Raw genomic sequence first — 21,112 nt, forward strand, 5'->3', positions numbered from 1 at the left:
ATCCGAGTAATCAATGCACATTCTCCACTTTTCGTTACTTTTCTTGACCAGGACTACATTCGAGATCCATGTGGGGAATTGTACCAGTTCAATGAAACCGGCCTCGACTAGCCTGTCAATCTCTTGGTCGATGGAGGCTCTTTTTCAGCGGAGAATGTTTGGTGTCTCTACCTTACCAGCCTAATGCTCTTGCTGATGTGTAGTGAATGTCGAGCGACGACCCCCGGGATCCCAGGAATGTCCTTGGGGTCCCAGGCGAAAATGTTAAAGAACTCTCGGATAAGGTTCGTGATATCTTTCTTTAATAGTTCAGGGAGGTTTTTGCCAATTCTTGTAGTTTTATCAGGATTTCCTTCAAATACTTCCACCTCTTCGATTTTTCGATAGGAGAGCAAAAGTTGCTGGTGGGTGGGTCAACTAGCTCTCTGGGATCGATATCAAGTACTTGGTTAACTTCTAGTTCTTCGTCTGCCTTTTTCCTTGGAGAGATTGTGGTTAAATAGCATTTTCTTGTTGTTGTCTAGTCACCGGTCATTTCTCCTACGCCAAAGTCTGTGGGGAACTTCATTTTCAAATGAGAGATGGAGGTTATTGCTCGTAGGGAGGTGATCATTGTTCGTCCTAATATGGCGTTGAAGCTAGAGGATGCACTGATCACATAAAATTTGACCATCTTCCAAATTTGACACGGGGGAGAACCAAAAAGTACTGGCATGTTGATAATTCCTACCATGTGGACTTCATTCCCCATAAAACCATACAACGGGGTTCGAGAATTCTCAAGCCTTCAATCTCCGACGTCCATTCGAGAGAAGGCATGATGATATAAGACGTCGATGGAGCTGCCATTATCAACCAGCATTTTCTTAACTGTGTTGTTTGCCACTCGTGTGGTAATGGCAAGGGCGTCCTGATGGCCTTCGATGAGACCGGATCGTTATCAGAGAAAGAAATGATCGGGGAGGGATTCGCTAAAGGGCGTCTAACTGTCGAGGGATTGACATTAAAAACTTCTCGGGCATAAACCTTGCGAGAGTTGTGAGAGAGCCCTCCGACGGCTATATCTCCAAAGATGACATCGATTACACGGTCTTGCTCATCCCGATGGTGGGGCCTAGGCGTATCATCTTGTTGCACGTAGTGGATAAGTTGCCCTCGGAGAATTTTTTCTTCAATGAGGTTACTCAGTTGGAAGCATTGTTCTGTTGTATGGTCGGTGTCTTCATGATAATCCCAGTATTTTAAGCTTGGGGCCTGCCAGGTTTCATGGGTCTCAAGGACGGTAATCTGGCTCTGTTTTTAGTACCACTAAAATTATCGTTTTCTCGGTGTTGAGTTTAATAAATTCTTTCTTGGGTCGACTACTGGGCTGCCAATCTCTTTCTCTCATAACCCTCAGAAGGTGGTCAAGTGTATGCGTTGGTGGTGACCGACAACGTTCTTGGCGCCTTTCACATGCGGGTGATCGCGGACTGTAACTACGGCGCCGTTCATATTTGGAAGAACGTCGGGGAGACTGAATGCAACTTACTGCTTCTTGGAGCATCATGCGATGTTTCATAATCTGAAATGCTGTTTGTAGGGTTTTTGGCCTTTTTTCAAAAATTTCTTCCAGAAGTAGCCCGTGTCGAGATTTATCGATAACCGCTGTCAGGAAGTTGATGGCCATCTACTCTATTAGATCTGGGATCTCTGCTATCTACTCTCTGAATTGAGTTAAGAAGTTTCGGTGGCTTTCACCTGAACGTTGGTGCATTGTCATTAAGGATGTTGTGACTTTTATTCCTTTATAATTACTGGAGAATTGAGCTTGGAATTTTCTTTTTAGCATTGTTCATGAGTCGATGGACCGAGGTGGTAGATTGTTGTACCATTGAAGAGCTGTGCCTTGGAAGCATGTGGAGAAAAATTGACATCGAGCAATCTCTGAGTGACCAAAGAAGGCCATGCAGCCGTCAAAAGTGTTAAGAAATGCTAACGGGTCAGACAATCCGTCAAAATGATCGAGGGAAGGTGTTTCAATGTCCTGTCGATGCGTGCTATTTCGAGAACCAGAGATAAAGGACTCTCACTAACAGTTTCGAATCCCGACCGATTGCGCATTATGGTACGTATCTGTGCTATTTTTTCTTGCAGTTTAAAAAATTCCTCATGGGAGATAGATTCTGTGGACTCAGTTTGCTGAGAGACGTCGGCAGACGATACTGTGCGTTGTCGACGCTCGCGCGGTTGTGAGTATGTCGACTCTACTGATGGTTCATACTCGTATTCGGCGTCATCATCTTGCCCTTGATTTTTTATCAACGCTTGTTGGAGCTCTCGGCGAAGGCGATGAATTTCACGCTGTCGTTCGAGCTTGGATTGGAGCATTCTAGTCTCACATTCTAGAAGTTCGAGCTCTTTGTCGGAGTAAGGTAGATCCTCCGGGTCTTCATTATTTTGAGTTTTTAACCTCTTAACCTTCTCGAGATGAAGTCGCATGTCGCTTGAAAGCACATTTTTGCCCTTGGATGTCTGGATCCTTAATTGTTGATCTGATTTGAACTTTCTCTTCTTGTCTCGTTGATCTGCATTTGTTAAGTTTAGCGGCTGTTCATGAGAAGCTCCCTCCGGTGGGGGGAAATAAATATTTTGGCTTCAGAGTCGATTGTTTGAGTGGTTCTTGTTCACCTTGGTTTTTAAGATCGGCGACGCCGTCTGTTCCTTCACCTGAGTTGGTCCGGCTGTTGCCAGATCAATTTCTTCCACGATCATATTTTGGTTGGAGAGTAAACCCCTCCTTCTAGTGCCAAATGATAAGCCTCAAGTATTATTAATATATAAGACTAATCTTTAAGGAGGTATTTTCTTTACTTAATTAGCCAAGCCCTTAAAATGATGTTGTTGTCTTATATCTATAGGGAGTCCCAAATGGGCTCTCTTTTATAAATGGGCCTTCTTGGGCTTATATCAAAGTCAATAATTATTCTAATTACAACTCTTTGGGTCGTCTTCCTTTGGTCCAAGGTCCAACAATATATATATATATAATTAATGATTGCATGTATAAATAATATTAAATTTCATTACAGTATTCATAATCTTGAATAGCCAAAAAATACCCGGTCCAATTCGAATCCCGACGGATTTGAATTTGAATATTCCAAAAATATTTAAATTTAAATTTTATAATAACCGATTCAAACCCGAACCGTTTTATCCTAATTTTGGTGCATTGGTTTTTAAGTCATAATTGAGCGCTTTTTCGATGCTTCTTTTCTGATAAAAGTTGATCATGGCCAGTCTCCAACAAACACATGATTACTACTTACGTTTAGTACATTTTTTAGCACGAGTTTAATGCACCGCTTGGCGAATATAACTCCATTTTTGTTTTGATAAACACAAGAAAATGCACATTTCTGTTACAAAGAAAATTGTGAGAAATTGAGTTTTAGATTGTTTACAAGTGACTCCACTTCTCCGCTTAAACGAAGTTTTTAAAAAAAGTTAGTGATAGGATAATAATTTTACTTGGACTCCAACTTGGGTCACCTAATTTAGTCAGTTCATATAAATCTTTATTTGGACCCGGGCCTGTTTACCTAGTCCAGCTCCGGACCATCCCACGTCCACCGATCAAAGGAATTTCACTACCCATATCCCAAAAGGTCCAAGAAGGGTATAATACGTGAAGCGAAAGTCACAACTGATGATCTCACATGACAAATGATAGCTGTGAATGGATGGGGAGAAACATCTCTTGTACTATCCGAACCCGGAGACGTGTAGCGCATTCACGAGCCCTAGGTGCCCTTGTGCTCACATGAATGAGTGACACTGATCGAAAGATACTAACCGCTAAACCCTATCTGTGGGCAATAAATAGAACAAGGAAAGAAGGTTCAGGGATTACTTATTCTCTCCCACATCACTCTCATACACTCGTATATATATAGTCACCTTACATTTATATCTTCATCATCCAAAATTGAGTTTTTACTCTCACACTATAGGCGCCACGAGGTCAAAATCCGGCTCCGGTGTTGTTTTGCAGACACCCACCGGCTGCTACACCGCAAGAAGGGTCCAAAAACAGCGTCGAAAGGCCCATATCATAGATTGGAGTTATCAATTATAATGAATATTAAACTTGCTTCACACTTGCATTGTTTTCGGTTTTTAGTTTGATGTTCATAATTTTTCCAACGAGTTTTTTTTTTAAAAAAATCTGGTGTTTATTAAATTGAGCGGATGCGGTTGAATTTAAAATCATATATTCAAGAATATATGATCGAATTTAAGTTTAGGACTTGTCTTTAAAATTTATCAGGTTGGCTGATTGACTGAGGTATCTATATTCTCCTTTCCCTCCAAGCCTGTAACACAGCAGTTAAGTTAGTCCTTTTCTGCCTTGTATGATTGACAATATGCACAAGTTTAACTTTTCCCGGGCTTTGGCTAGAAAGAATTAATACGGCCTATAATATATTGGTGTGTTTGTCCTGCTCAGCCTAGCCTTAGATTATACCAACAATTATCGCCTAAACTTATCGAAAAAACTCCTTCTAGTCATACATTAAACAACTTCTCCTCCACATTTAAGCATACCTGTAGGGAGTGTTAAATAACTTAAGGGAACAGAATCATTAACTGCTTATTAGGCAGCAAAAATGTTCATGAGTAATCATAGTCTCTCGCGTGGTCAGCTTGTTATTTATCTTCTTCAGTTAACTACTTTATGGGGATTTAGAGTCTATGGCACCAGTATCAGTTATACTAGAGATGATTTTCCTACTGATTTTGTGTTTGGTTCTGGAACTTCAGCCTATCAGGTGTACTGTTAGTATTCATTCTTTAATGGACTTTTCTGTGTTGAATTATAATTTATTAAGGATATTTCTGATTATTTTTCCGTCAATACAAGGTATTAGCTTGTAATCTAAATGTGTATCTACATACATGGTTGTGCAAATTTAAGGTTGAAGGAGCACCATTCGAAGATGGAAAAACTCCTAGCATCTGGGACACCTTCACTCATAGTGGTGAGTGGGTATATGGATCAACAACTCTATATCTCCTTTGTTTACTTGTTTTGTTATTATTAAAAATAACATACAACAGAAATTTCATGTATGTTCATTTGCAAATGTCTTTAAATAAATATATTCCTGTCGGGAAGATAAGAGTAGTCAAATTACATATTAACATATGAGGAGTCGTTGGGCTGAGAACAATGTTACAAAAGTATAAGTAATGTTATAGAATAATTGTTCACACACAAAAATATGTTTTTCATAGAGTGCGACCTTATCACATGCCAACAATATCATCAGGTTATGTGAATGGGGAAACCGGAGACATAGCTTGTGATGGATACCACAAGTACAAGGTACATTACAATATAGCATTAGTTGAAGAAGCATGCCCAGATTCTTGTAAACCAAGTGATCAACCTTTGATCCTTTCAGGAAGATGTCGAACTCATGGCTGCCACTGGCTTGGAGGCCTACAGATTCTCCATATCCTGGGCAAGACTAATTCCTAGTATGTAGATGTATCTGTCATCTATTCCTAGTATGTAAATGTATCTGTCATCTAGTTCTGTAATGTTATTAGATAGACATAGAGGAGTAACTAACTAACAAGTAGTTTTTGTTTCATTTACGGATGGGAGAGGCCCTATCCATCCAAAGGGCTTACAGTTCTACAATAATTTAATTAAGACTTAATTGCACTTTGAAACCCCACCTTTCATTTAAAATCAAAACAGTATACCTACTTTGCAAAATACCGTTTGTAATCCTTAAATTTCAATATCAACTACAACATGCATCACTTGCGGTTATAAAATTGAAATTAAGATGTTAATATTAATAACTAAAATTTCAAATTAATTAAATTATTTATTTTAATACATTTTTACATGAAAAAAATTATAACTATTTTCTATCAGTAATACTCTAAATTAATCATAATGCTAAATACTTAAAATATATTTATTAAGCAAAATATATGTTTATATATATAATCATAAAGTTTCTAAATATATCTAAATTTTAAAATTTTAAAAATTATACTGAGTAATAAAATAATTGACATTAATATTATTTTTATAATTTGAAATTCTAAATTTTAGTTTAATTTAAAATTATTATTTAAATATTTTGCTGAATTTCAATTTTACCCTCCATAATATAAATATTTTTAACAAAATGGTTAAAGAGATGCATATTGTATTTGATGTCTAAAGTTAGGGGTTGCAAACTGTATTTTTGAAAGTAAATATATAGTTTTGTTATTCAATGAAAGGTAGGGGTTGCAAAGTGCAATTAACTCTTTAATTAATGAACTTAGGGGTCGTTTGGTTCGAAAAGTGGTATGAGGTTGGAATAAAGAATCAGGTTAAGATGATATGGGGTTGAGGTATCATTTATGATATCATGTGTTTGGTTGAGTGCTGGGATGAATATTTTAGATTTAAAATATTTTTTAAGTTATTAATTTTATTTAATTTAAATATTATTTTAATTATCATTTTAATAAATTTTAGTTCATTAATTTTTTTTTTGTATTAAATATTTGCATTTGATTGCTTAAATAAAGTTGAAATACTATAAATAAAATTGATTCCCCATACCCCTTCCTCTTACCCACCTCTCCCCTTGGGTATCAAAAACTCATACCTTGGGGGTATGAGGAATGGGTTTGGAGAAAAAAAATTCAGAACCAAACACCAGGTATGGGGTTGGAATGAACAAAACCCATACCTGATACCGGAATGACTCGAATCAACTTCATTATAGATTTTTCTTATTTAAAAAGAGGGCGTACATTTAACATTTTTTCTGTTGATTGCAGGGATACAGCCACATGTTACATTATTCCATGGTGATCTACCACAATCACTTGAAGAAGAATATGGAGGATGGCTTGACAAGAAAATATTGTACACTTCTGTAGATATGGTTTCTAATCGCCTTGAATGATCCAAAGTTTGCTATGAATGCGAAGTAGCTTCCATTAATTTGTGAACGCAGGAAGGATTTTGTTGCGTATGCTGATACATGTTTCAGAGAATTTGGGGACAGAGTTAGGCACTGGACTACCATTAATGAGATAAATATGTTGCCGATGTTAGGCTATGATGCAGGGATGATGCCTCCAAGGCGTTGTTCTTCATTCCATGGAATGAATTGTACACAAGGTACCTTGGATGAACCGTACAAGGTTGCTCATAATACTTTGTTAGCACATGCATTAGCTGCAAGACTGTACAAGCGAAAGTACAAGGTATTAAGACCATCAAGAATTCTTAAGATATGTTGTTTAGCTGTAGATACTTGAATGTACATATAATCACTGAAACTAACATCTGAGGCAGGCAGTACAACATGGTTTTGTCGGACTTAATGTGTTGGTATTTTGGTTTAGTCCTTGGACAAACACAACAGAAGACTTACTAGCAACTCAACGAGCCAATGAATATTATGTCGGTTGGTAAGTGCCAAACTTACCACAGTTGTAATTTTTTTGTGATTACTTCCAGTCACAAAAATTAGAATACTTACAAATGCATGACACCTCTCGGGGTCAACCCGGATATTATTCACCAGGCTATAATGCTAAAGTTTCCCCAAGTCATGACCATTATTTGAGGTTTTCTGCGTGTGATAGCCATATAAGTTGCATCTCCTTCATTTTTTTTCTAAATTTCAGGTTTGTGAATCCTTTAATGAATGGCGACTCTCCAGATGTGATCAAGAAAAATGCAGGTAAGAAGATTCCATCCTTCACCAAAACAGAATCTCTATGGCTGAAGGGTTCTTTGGATTTCGTGGGAGTGAACCATTATGCATCAGGATATATTAAGGATCAAACCATCAACCTTAATGTAGACAGCAGGGATGTGATGGCTGATATGGCAGTACAACTAATATGTACGTTAGTTTTTACACTGATACAATTTCATACACTAGCTGCAATTTGCTTACTGCGAAAACTTCTTGCTCAGAGCTTAAACCAACGATTCTCACTAAGCTTTCCTAACTACTTGCTGGTTCAGGGGGAGGAGATGGTACCGAACAATATCAGGTTTAAGGCTGATTAGGCAATGTCTTTATGTTTTTTCTCTTCTGCGCTGGTTTTGAATAATATGACAGAAACGTTTTGTACATATAATCCTAGGGGCTCACACACGTCCTGGAGTATTTCAAAGATGTCTATCGCAATCTTCCTGTTTACATCCATGAAAACGGTATCAATCTTTCTTCATCAATTTGCTCTTCTATCCTTGACCACATTTGAATCCTAGTACAATAAGAAAAGAAATATCTTTTGTCATTAGATATGTTGCAGTTTCTGCAAAGTATGCTGAACAAGGAAAAAAGATTACTGCGCAGAGGTATGCATCTTCCAAATAAATATCTGGAAGATACTCAATTGAAAACTGTGGAACGCACACATCCCAGTTTTGAAGAATAAAACACATTGCTCAGCTGTGTATAACCTCATATCCTTTGTTACGCAAGTCTCGAATGCGAAATTCATGCCTTTGTTACGTAGTTTGATATGGTATCGTGAACCAATGGTTTACAACCCTGGCATGTATCTAAATTCTAGAATTCTCACCTCTAGCTAATGTAAAAATGCTAGATTCCTATCTATGAGTGGTGAATATCTACATTTGTATGGAAACAATCCACTCTCATTTATTTGTATAAACAAACACCACACACATACAGGATTCACAATTTGCATATTAATTTCATGCAAAAAAAAAAAGAAGAATTTCAGCTGGGATTTCTGGAATTTAGCTAGGAATTCTACCAAAAGTTTGCAAGAGTTATGCAAGCCACATGATCAACAAAACAGTGTTTCAGTTCTGGGACCAAGTGATGTATCAAGGATGTACTGTTTGAGCATGTGCAAACATGCTTGCTTATTTTAATAAAATCTTGACAGTTTGAAATTTTCGAGCACTATATTTGGCTAATAAATCCTTACAAGTTACATCCAAGAAACTAAACCTTCTATGGCCATTCCGGCCAAAAGTTACCAGACCTTTGGCTGGGATCTGCACCTCCATACCACTGTCGCTCTGGATCCCAACCCGATTCCCTATCAAATGGCATAACAGGGAAGCGAGACAAACGGTTCCTGTTTTCCAAATGTAGGTTTTGACTGCCCGGATAAGGAAAAATATTGGAAATCTCTTGAGGAGGAGCTGGTGTTGAAACAGGCATGCCTATAGGACCACTAAACCTGCTGGCACCAGGCATGATGGTCGGTAGGAGACTTGTAGGATTGCCTTGTGGAGGATGGCCGACATGTGAAACCTGGATCCTTTCATGGGGATAAGTGATACTTCCAGGATGATTCAGTGAAGAGACAATTAAACTTCCACCTCCTGGAAAAGAACTGTAATTAAAGAGGAAAAGGAAAAAAGAAACAAGGTTAGCATATTAGTTAATCCTCCGAAACATTAAAAGAGTAAAAAGGGGTATTAAAGGGTTCGAAGGGGCTTACCTATCACCGTAGCGGAAGGGAAGTGCAGAAGGTCCAGATCTTAATATAGCATCACTATCAACCCTTGTATTTCTCATTGTTGAAGGGTCTAAAACATGTTCAACACCATTGAGAAGGTTCCTATTAGCAGAAAGTGAAGGTAAATGACGACCCCCACTTTGATACTGAACATTCGCTGCGAGAAAGGGATTGAGATTATAAAGCTCATTTTGTCCAGATTGGCCATATATGTGATGATTGAAGATGAGATCATCCAAATTCTCACTTGCAAGAGATATAGCATTGGGAATAGGTGGAACATGAACATGGGGATGGGCCATCGGTGATGCAGCCATATGTTCAGCAAATAGGGCATGGCTTCCCACTAACTCGCGATCTGAATGACAAATCTAATTTAATATCTAAGTGTATGAAATTTTAAAGTTATCGAGTGAAATTTACTTACTCGGCGTTGGAGACGATTCCACTGGCCTGTAAGATTTTTAAAGCAACTAAACGTCAAAAAGAAGTTTATAAAATTTTGAACATAAAAAAATATATCAGCACAAGAAACAAATACAGATACTAAAAGTGACCGAAAAATAAATCCAATACAAAAAGTTGAAAAACCTAGAACTTTGAGTTCACCCCAACTCCTCAACATGACATGAGTTGGATATGATAATCATATGCAAAATAAATTACACAAACAGATGCCAAAAGGGGCCAGTGTCGAAGTTCAGGAAAATTGGTACAAAACTTAAGCTGATAAAAAAACCTTGATGTCCAATCTAATATAGCCTTTAAACCTCAATTCCTCACACACACACACACACACTATATATATACACATTTGATGTGTGCGTGTGCGCGTGCGGGCGCGCGCGTGCGTGTGCGTGTGCATGCGTGTGTGTATATATATATCAGAAAGAAAAACAGACCTCCAGACATCATCCACAACCAAAACGCCATAAAACGTAACCAAATAAACTATCCCATCATCTCCCCAATAAATTTAAAATCTTAAACTTGCATATTGCTCAAAAGAAATTTAATGCAAACTTAGATATTTCAGATAATAACTGTTTTTTTAGCAGAGAAGTAATCAGAGGTAACTCTTAATTTTATAAGAAACTTAAGATATAATTTTTAATTAAATTATATCATAACTTTAAAAGCAAATTTTTTAATAGAATTACTAATATCATATTAAACCTGAAGGAGCTATTAGCAGTCATATACAGATTGTGTGAAGAACTATAAAGTCCATAAGTTGTACGGCAGCCTATAGCTTTATTTTACTGCATTGTATCCACATTACACGTTTTATAATACATCTACAATTAAGTTCAACGTGATTAACCGGTCGCATAAGTTAACCATCTTTATTGTATCACAATAAATATCCAAAGGATGAAATTGTGCTTACTCAAACGATGAATCTCCTGTCATGCCACTAAAGGTGCTTAAATCATCATCGAAAAGATAATCATATAAATCTTCCCACTCCCAGTCATTAATACTGAAGTCAGGAAATGAAGAAGTAGAGGCATTTGCATATAGCCAAGTTCCATCCTCAACATCCCCGCAATTTGGGCACAACATCGCTCCCTCCATATTGAATGCTGAACCAATGCAATCTATATAGTGGCAAAAAAAATCATTAGAACATAGTCATACATACACAATTAAGTAAAGTAATATACCACTGCAAATATTAATGGTCTCACAATGCACAAGCATGAAACACATTCCTAAAGCGGAGATACTCATAAATTGAGTCATTCTTACTAGCAGATCACCACCAACTCAACAAAATAACTTAATTAATGCCCACTTATATATAACATTTAAGAGAACTGTAAACTTCTTGTTAGCAAACCCCTTTAAGATCTGAATTAGAATCTATAGCAACATCAATAAGGAATTCTTCCTAGCAATAAAACCATATGGATATAGGCAAAGACAGTAAATTCACAAACTTAATTACTTATATATTGGCACCAGGACATCAGCTAACTAAACACGAGCAGAAAGCTTCTGTCAACAAGCACCATCAGATAGGATTCCACAAAAGTACAAAGACAAGACGGCTTAACCTAAAGGGTATTTATAATAATACCAATTTACAATTTTATGGCAGAATCTTGCATCCTTATAAACTTGTAATCTTTTAGTTGATGAAGCAACACATAAACGAATACTTTTACTTATTTTGAGAGACCTATTTGAACCTTCTGACATGGGAGATCTCTAAAAACCAACTCACAACTTGACAGCTGAATCTCACATCTTTATAAACTTGCAATCATTTAACTGATGAAGCAGAACAAGAAAATGCTTTTACTCAAGTTCAAAAGACATATTTCAACGTTCTGAGATGGCCGGTCTCTGATGGAAAATTACTTCAACTGAAACTTACAACGAAATAATGACTGAAGCTAGATGGACCCCACTTATAAACATAATCTTAAAGAATAAGTAATTGATTCAAGATCAAACTAGCTAAATCAATTGAAATTTATGATGTTTCTCAGAAACAAGACAGTAAAAACATTTCGTAAACGCATCAGCTTATATTCCAAAAATAAAAAATACAAAAAAATTTAAGCAAATGAAATTTGCCCAAATAAAAAACTTAATATATATATATATGTATGTATGTATATTTATATATTTATATATATTAATTGTTCTCAAAATGAGTAATAAATTTACCTTGTAACCTCATCAACGTGCTTCACAAAACAACTAAATTCTAATTTCTAGTAAGACATAAATTAAGACATAAATCAAACCCATAAATACCTAACAAAATAACATCCGTTTAAAGGTTCGATATTAAACCACATCGACAATTTACGATAAAAAAACTCAACACTAGTAGTACATGTACACTCCCAACACACAAATTACACACACACAACACCAAAAACACCTCTTTTTAATTTTTCATTTATATTACAATCACAATTGAAATTACTAAACACTGTAACAGTACAAACAATCGAACAAACCACACATTCCATGAACCTTACTAAACAATCATTCTCAATATTATAGAAGTACAATAAAAAATACCAAGGTGAAATTTGTGGCCACATTTGAGCTTGGCCACAGATCTTTCCTCATGGTCAGAAATCGACTCGAGGCATATTGAACACAGAAGCAACATATTCGCAGCTATTACACTATCCATGGCAACAAAATTCACAGAATATAGAAATGTGTCTGTATTAATTCAAAAAGAGGGCAAGCATAGAAAGAGATGAATTTTGTTATATTAATATCTATCAAGAGAGATATATATCGTCTAATATCTTCTCTGGATTTCGTAATATGATTATAGTGTATGTTTTACGTTAATTGACGGTCACGATCAGGCTAATTGTTACTATATCTACAACAATATAAAGGTAGGTATCTTATATTATCGAAATATGTGAAGAAATTGAATGGGGCCTTGTGTTTTAAATAAGAAAGAACAAGATTATTTCAGATACACCAGGGACATTACTAAAAAACATAAAAAAATACTTGACTAAAACATTAAAAAAGAGTTACATTTGTTCTCTTTGAAAAGTATAAAAATAACTGAAAAGCAATAATATTTCAAACATAAAATGTGGAAAGTAACATAAACTAATAAATAAATAAATTAATTAGTTTTATGTTGGCAACATGCCTCTAGCAAACAAAATAAAAGTAGTCGAAAGCTTCAGTCAACAGGCAACATCTGAAAAGTAATACATGTACATTCCCAACACACAAATAACACACACACACACAACACGAGAAACATCCTTTTTTAAATTTACATCTAAATTACAATCACGATTGAAATAACTGACACCTTAACAACACGAACAATTAAACAAGCCACACATTCCATAAACCTTAGTGAACAATCAATTTCAATATTATAAATATCAGTCAAAATACCAAGATGAAATTTATGGCCACATTTGAGCTTAGCCATAGATCTTTCGTCGTGATCAGAGATCCACTCGAGGCATATTAAACATACAAGCAACAGATTTTCAGCTATTATATTATCCATTGCAACAAAATTCAAAGAAGATAGAAATGTGTTTGTGTGTAATAATTCAGAGGGCAAGTACAGAAGGAGATGAAAATATTTTAATATCTATAAGGAAAAATATATCTTGTACAATATCTTTTCTGGATTTCGTAATATGATTATAGTGTATAGTTTACTGGTAATTGTTTTATCAAGGTTAATTGATGGTCAAAGTCAGACTGATTGTTTCTATATTTACAAGAATATAACGGTAGGTATCTTATATTCTCAAAATATGTGAAGAAAATGGAGTGGGGTTTGGTGTTTTTTAAATAAGATACAAAAAGATTATTTCAGATACACTAGGGATTTTATTAACAAGTATGCAAAGATACTCGACTTTAAAATAAAAAGGAGTAGTTTTTGTTCTTTTTAAAAAGTATAGGAGTAATTGAAAAGTAATAACATTTTATATAAAAATTGTGATAAGTAACATAAAAAGATAAATTGATAAATTAATTACATTTATATTCGCAGCATGCCGCTAGCATACTAAATAAGAGTAAAAAGCTTCTGTCAACAGATGATAAAATGCCACGAAAGTGTTAAAACATGATGGTATTTAACATCAAATGATTCCATAATGAAATCAACTTAAAGTTTGATTCCTGAATCTTGCATCTCTATAAACTTGTAATGGTTTAGCTGATGAAGCAGAACATGAACATGAGTTTATACATTATCATTAACTCCTTTAAGTAAGATTGGATCTACCCGAGAGGATCTATAGACAACCTTCTGAGATGGCCGATCACTAACAAATTAACCAAGCATAATAACTATAGAAATTCATTTGTAGATAAGAAGAGTAACACGGTTACCTTCCTCATCCCAATTAAACAAAGATTATTAATTTGGCAAATGGCAACTTAAGATTTCCACCATGTATAAACTTGATGTTAAAGCCATAGGTATTTGATCCAATATCAACCTCACTAAACAAATAGAACAATATACACGACGAGACGATAGGTGAACTAAACCGGATCGGTACATATGACATGTAAAATTTATTCCCTAAACGCATCAGCATTCCTACACCATTTAAAACAATTAGACCCCAGAATTCAATCCGTAGAAGATACAACAACATTCTCAAACAAAGCAAATACAATTTAATTTGTTTCCTCACCAGGATTCTCCTTCACATAAATAAACTAAAACCCTAGAACTTCATCAAACGACTTAATGCTAGTAACCCATATTTCATATATAACTAACAACAAATCATCATTTCAAGATTCCATAAAACCGACATCTATGATAAAACAAATTATAAAAGCACCCAAGACAATAAAAAAATATGCATTTCAAGCTTCCATATAAAAACCATATTCAAACTAACTTAAACACTATAGAAGCATAAATAAATTACCCTAATTAAACAAGCATCTCAAAAACTAACAACAGCAAAATACAATATTAAAAAGGTTAAACAATTACCCAGATGAAAGTGATGGCCATAGTTGAGGTTAGCAACAGATATTCTTTATAAATACACAGAGACAATAAACTCTCAGCTTTTATATCATCCATAGAAACATAATTCAAACGCCATGTATATGTGTGTATAGCCCAAAAGAAATAGTATATGCTTCCATTTTTGGGTTAAATCGCCTAAATTCTAAATCTCAAATAAAAAATTTTAATTATTTTTTCATAATTTTAATTTTTTTTCAATATATATAGTAAAATATAGAGAATTTACCAAAAATACTAATTTTTATAAGTTTTTTACGATTTTACTATCTTTTGATTTTTTTTTGCAAAAATATGGAATAAACCAAAATCAATCAGATATGCGACTAGTTGAATAAAGTTTTTTTGGATGATTTGAGGTTACATGAACAAACTCATCAAAGGTTACATGCACTTGATTCTAGTTGCCAAAAAACTGTATTTTTGTAAATTTTTTTGAAAAATAGTATTTTTGCAAATAAAAAAGCATTTTTGTAAATTTTTAAAAAAAATGACGGTATTTTTGCAGAAATATTTTTAAACTTGGATATTTTTCAAAAAAACCCTAAAATATATTAGGTATGTTTCACTTTTTATGTTTTGGAAAATTACTAAAAATGCAAATTTTCTATGTTTTTTTTCTTGCGATTTTAATATTTTTTAAAAATATTTGTAAAAATACGGTGCAACCGAAATCAACAGGATATGTAATTAGTTGCATCGAGTTTTTTTGGTTGCAAAAATATTGTGGAACCAAAATCAATTAGCAATATCTAGTTTTTCTTTATTGCATTTGAGATTGCATAGAGTTGCAAAAATTCATTGAGGTTGAATTTAGTTGAATTAAATTGCATAAAATCGAATTTCTGTACAAAAATGTGGAAAATTGTATTTTTTGCAAAAAGAAGAGTATTTTTGCAATTTTTATAAAACCTGTTTAATCAATAAGCAAATGCGAGCAATGAAATATAGCATCTACGACCCCAAACTATACCAAGATCTTTTTAGATTACAGTTCTAGTAACAAAAATTCCAAACTTCCATAAATAATTTCACTTTCTTTTTAAACCTCTTTTCAACAATTCCAAATCTCAAAACTAGACCCACTAGTATAACTTCGAAAAGAAGTATATTAGGCCGAATTATACGATAACACAACTAATATATATACAAACAACTTTACATAATAGAACTTGCTCTAGTTTTTCTTTATTGCATTTGAGATTGCATAAAGTTGCAAAAATTCATTGAGGTTGAATTTAGTTGAATTAAATTGCATAAAATCAAATTTTTGCAAAAAAATGTGGAAAATTGTATTTTTTGCAAAAAGAAGAGTATTTTTGCAAATTTTTATAAAAATTGTTTAATCAATAAGCAAATGCGAGCAATGAAATATAGCATCTACGACCCCAAACTATACCAAGATCTTTTTAGATTACAGTTTTAGTAACAAAAATTCCAAATTTTCATAAATAATTTCACTTTCTTTTTAAACCTCTTTTCAACAATTCCAAATCTCAAAACTAGACCCACTAGTATAACTTCGAAAAGAAGTATATTAGGCCGAATTATACGATAACACAACTAATATATATACAAACAACTTTACATAATAGAACTTACTCTAGTTCCGCAAACTCAAGAACAACCATCATCAGAAAAACTTCATTCTCTTCTCTTTCAAACAACGCGGATAAACAACACAAGTTATTTCTCACTAGAAGGTTAAATTTAAAATAGGCAATTCTGATCGAAAGAAATTGCTCAGCGAGTTCAGTGTAATATATTATGGTCTTTGGATATAAAACCGACATTTGCAATGGAGCAGAACATAATAACAATAATTGCTAAATTAGAAAATTTTGTTAAGGAAACCAATAATTGTTTCCTCAACTGTATTCAAAACCTTTTTGATATATTTGAGCAAAATGCTTCAGTAATAATTTGAACCCTATTATGGATCAGAAATTGTAAAACAGTGTTTACATAAATATCGATAAACAACAATATGAAACAGTGATTATGGACTGAAACATAAACTTTATTCAAAACTGCACTCTTGCATGTGTTACAAGCCCGATATGCATTACTGTTCAATTTTACTCTTATCCCAACATTTGGTCATGATTGTTGTTATAGGGAGAATTTCGTATAACAATGTTGTGGAGGTTAATGGGTGGAACAAAGATCAAGGACGGTGTTTGAGGGCGGAGGAAGGTTGTTTGGTGGTGGCTGAGCTTGTATGTGGACTCCTTAAGAAAGAATAGGGTTTGTTATTCTCCGTCAAGTGTCGACTCATGTCTCATACAAGTGCCTACGTACCCTATTTATAGGGATCAAGCCTCACGTAGTTCTTGGGGAACAAGTCACGTAGGCTAGGGTTAGGACTCTTCAGCCCGTGTAGCCAAGCCCACGATAAAGTCAGGCCTTCAGCCAATTAGTCACGTAAATCTCGATCGGCTCCACACGCTTCCTACAATCTCGCGGCATCTCCGCAATCCTTCCCGTGATTGTAGGAACAACCCGTGTCGATCCCGAAATCTACGAGCAACTCAGTCATCTATGAGTCACTTTCCATGTTGCACACAAAGTCTTTCGATGCGGCCCGGCCTGGTCACCTCGGCCCGCACCGCCTTCAAACAATAAATATAATCTTACCTCTGTTTCTATAAGATGTGGGCTCATGAGCTCAGCCCGCGTATGGGCAGCTAAGCCCACCTCGCATGAAGGCACCTGAGCCCACCTCGCGTGGGCACAACCGAGCTCGGCTCGCATATGAGAGCCCAAATGACAAATATGAGCTCACCTTACATGTGTGAGCCCAGCTCGCATGTCCTCACTTGAGCCCAGCTCGCATGTTTGAGCCCAGCTCTCATATCATGAGCCCAGCTCTCATGTCATGAGCCCAGCTCGCATGTAAACTCAGCTCGCATGTTACGAGCCCAGCCCGCATGTGAACCCAGCTCGCATGTTGCGAGCCCAGCCCGCATGTGCTGGCCCAAGTCATATAAATCCATGGTTCTAGCCCACACACAAGAGTCCAGCTATTTAATGCACCCACAGGGACCTGTTTAGGGCCCATGGCCGAAAGCGGGCATAACAACTACCCCCCAAAATTCCTGGTCGCATCTTGAGGCCAGGTATTTTCTAATCCTTTTATGGCCTCGCAAGTGTGAGCCCACCAGGCCGCACCAAACCGCCTCGCGTGTCTCGCCTCGCATGCCTTTCATCTTTGCATTCATTTTGACAGCCGTTGGACAGCTGGCGTGGGGATTCGTGTCATCTTATGAGATGACGACACGTGTCGCCTCCTCCTTTCTCTCTCCTATCTCCTATAAATATGTGGGATTTCAATTCATTTCTCACATTTCCAAAAACACTTCCTGAATTGCTGCTCAATTTGCTCAAGGATCTACCACGGCGAAGATTATCATTTCAACAAGAACCGTCTACCGGCGGCGATATTCTCCGGGACCAGATTCATCAGGATCTTCATACACCTCTCCCACAGGTACTCTTCGATTCGAGCCCATTCTTTATTCATGCTTTATTCACGCACACCATGCGAGCACACACCACATGTTCGATACGAGTTCACACACAACCACAACGCGCGATGCGAGCCCTTTCGCTCGTTTAGATACTTAGGTGCGATCCCGTGTGAGATGTGAGGACACTTAGGTGCGACCCCATACTTTTTTTTTTTTTTTTTTAGGGCCACACACTAATTTTCACCATCTTTTACAGATGTCGAGTGCGTCTTCAGCCCGCTCCTATGGATCATCTCGCTCTTCCTCGAGTCCGGCTCGCACCTCTGCTAGCCCGGCTTGCTCTTCAGCTACTCCATCTCCATTAAACCAATACCCTCCTGAGCAGCGAGGCTCCAAGGACTTTCAACGCGAGCTGACCTCTCTTTCTGGTCGTCTTAGCCAACCTATCTCTCCCGGCTCAGCTATCACCCCTCAAGGGGCTCTGAACATCGCCAGAGTTGAGAACTCGATGCGAGCAGCTGGATCCGGCTCGCTTGATATTCACCTCGACCCGAACCCTGAGGATTTTACCAGGGAGAAGAACATATATAATTGGAGAAATAGGCCCGTGGACCTCTCTCATATTCCAGCCTCCCTTGGGGTAGAAGAGCTGCTAAACCGCGAGCCTGCTCCCTTGGATAAAGACCGAGCCGAGGAGATTTTAAGAGAAATGGCTGAAGAGAGGGCAGCCCGTCTGAGGCAAGCAGCAGCTAACCACCTCGACCCCATTCACCTTGACTCAGAATCAACTGACAGCGATCTGGGGAGTGCATACTATGACACCAGGAAGAAAGGAAAAGAGCCTGTAGCTGCTGAATATCCCATCCTGGGACTCGAGGGTGAAGAGGATGGCTCGCATTGGTCCTATGACTCTCCTCAGAGCGAGGAGGTGGCAGATGTTACAAGTCAGTACAAGATTTGTAACTATAATTATGCCCCCGCAGCCTCTCCCGAGCCTTATGTGCCTCCTGCCCAGCCTGAGCTCGAGGGTGAGATTGTTTTCAGAAGGCAGATCATTCCTGATGGGGAGGAGAGCTCAACTGCAAACGAGGAGGTTAAGGTGCTCGCTTGCCGCGACCTGCCTACCTCGCTGACTCAGAAACATCTGGCCGAGCACATTGAGCAGTTTCAGCTCGAGGGCCATATTGTCTTGCCCCTACCTCATATGAGATGCTATAGATTCAATCACTCGGAGAATGGAGGCAGGGTGCCTCGCATGGTCTTGTCCACCTTCCTATTAAGGCTGGGAATCTCATCTCCTCTTCATCCCTTCATCAAAGATGTTTGCGAGTACTTCCAGCTCGCACCCCTTCAGATCAATCCAAACGGATACCGGGCCGCCCTCGCATTGTACATCATGTACCACAAATGCGGGTACCCTTCTCTAACCGCGAGGCAGCTGGGTTACTTCCTCCATTTGAAGCATTCTCCTAACGACTTTGGGTATTTCTACTTCTCTGTCTGGCCGTGCTTCAACAAGAAGAACCTCATCCACAACGGGCCGAGCAACTCAGGGAAGTGGAAGAGCCCTTACTTCTATATCCACGAGGTGCCTCGAGTCCAGACTCATTTTTATTATAATCCATGTAAGTTTTCTCCTGCCCGCTCTCGTCTTTTCTACCATAGCTCTTTCCTTTTAACAAGAATTTCTTTTATCTCCAGCCACCCCGCCTCGCACTGTCCTTGTGGGACAGGAAAAGATAAACGCGGACAGTCTTCTAAACCTTCCTAAGGCGGACCGGGACATCCGAAAACTCATAACGACCACCAATCTGGTCGCATGTGGGTTTTTGAAGGAAGGAGTGAGGCTGACTCCTCAGAAGAAATCTAGGAAGAGATCCAGAAAGGGTAAGAATATCGGGCCCGCACGTCCGGGCCTGGCTGCTCGCATGCGCGAGCTTGTGTGCTCGCGTTTATTTTCCTGCATGCATCTCGTTTCACATCGCACTTTAATTCTCCGTATTTTTCACCTGCTCGCATTACTTCTTTCCTTTGCATCTTGCTGTGACTAATCTATTGCTTTGTTGTTTTCTTTTTCAGAAATGGCCATCTCTCCTATCCCCTTCATGGAAGAGGCTGAGCAGGCTGCGGCCTCGGGCCCAGCTCAGCCCGCAGCTGCGAGCACAAGGGCTCGCTCTCAGGCCAATCCTCCGGCCCGCATGACTACTCTCTCCGAGCACCTCAAGGATTCAGGGCCCTCTCCTCGACTAAAGAGGCACAGAGGTAAAGAAGGAAAAACCGGCGAGCCTGAGCCAAAGAAAGCCGCTCCCTCTGATGCTCCTCTTCCCTCTTCTTCTTCTGCCAATGCGGTTGCGACCACATTCGGCCGGCTCGCCCAAGGTCACATCAGCGAGCAGGATTTAAAGGATTGGTCTTCTTCTGCTCTCGAGGTTAACCAGGATGCACTCTCCCGAGCCGCGGCCGAAGTATACTATCGTCAGTTATCTAAGGCTCGAGAGATGCGAGCCCTCAGCCAGACCAACACAAAGCTTGAGGCTAAGGTCAAGTCCCTTCAGAGTAAGGTCGCTGAGCACGGGCAAGAGAAAGTTACGCTAGT

At 37.6% G+C, this 21,112-nt stretch overlaps 2 protein-coding genes across 4 annotated transcripts; one reads left to right on the forward strand and one right to left on the reverse strand.

The window, feature by feature from the left end:
* Nucleotides 1-4,583: 4,583 nt before the first annotated feature.
* Nucleotides 4,584-8,701, forward strand: LOC141695876 (putative beta-glucosidase 6). Its single transcript, XM_074500085.1, has 11 exons — nucleotides 4,584-4,814; nucleotides 4,961-5,021; nucleotides 5,316-5,371; nucleotides 5,451-5,526; nucleotides 5,650-5,707; nucleotides 6,827-6,928; nucleotides 7,020-7,272; nucleotides 7,364-7,475; nucleotides 7,542-8,073; nucleotides 8,167-8,236; nucleotides 8,327-8,701. The coding sequence occupies exons 1-11, from the start codon at nucleotides 4,653-4,655 to the stop codon at nucleotides 8,354-8,356; spliced, it is 1,512 nt and encodes a 503-aa protein (XP_074356186.1). The 5' UTR covers nucleotides 4,584-4,652; the 3' UTR covers nucleotides 8,357-8,701.
* Nucleotides 8,702-8,761: 60 nt separating this feature from the next.
* Nucleotides 8,762-15,143, reverse strand: LOC141698187 (E3 ubiquitin-protein ligase RFI2-like). Of its 3 annotated transcripts, XM_074502833.1 has the most exons (6): nucleotides 11,721-11,745; nucleotides 10,916-11,126; nucleotides 9,953-9,978; nucleotides 9,773-9,883; nucleotides 9,508-9,682; nucleotides 8,762-9,399 (listed from the first exon to the last, which is right to left on the reverse strand). In XM_074502833.1, exons 1-6 carry the CDS (start codon nucleotides 11,728-11,730, stop codon nucleotides 9,012-9,014), a joined length of 921 nt encoding a protein of 306 aa, XP_074358934.1. In that variant the 5' UTR covers nucleotides 11,731-11,745; the 3' UTR covers nucleotides 8,762-9,011. The 3 variants fall into 3 exon arrangements, with proteins under 3 accessions (XP_074358934.1, XP_074358933.1, XP_074358932.1); XM_074502832.1 differs by lacking the exon at nucleotides 11,721-11,745 and adding an exon at nucleotides 15,011-15,143 and having other exon boundaries at nucleotides 9,508-9,883; XM_074502831.1 differs by having other exon boundaries at nucleotides 9,508-9,883.
* Nucleotides 15,144-21,112: the final 5,969 nt, after the last annotated feature.

Source organism: Apium graveolens, chromosome 11 (genome assembly GCF_009905375.1).
Source record: "Apium graveolens cultivar Ventura chromosome 11, ASM990537v1, whole genome shotgun sequence".
NCBI classification, from domain to species: Eukaryota; Viridiplantae; Streptophyta; class Magnoliopsida; order Apiales; family Apiaceae; genus Apium; species Apium graveolens.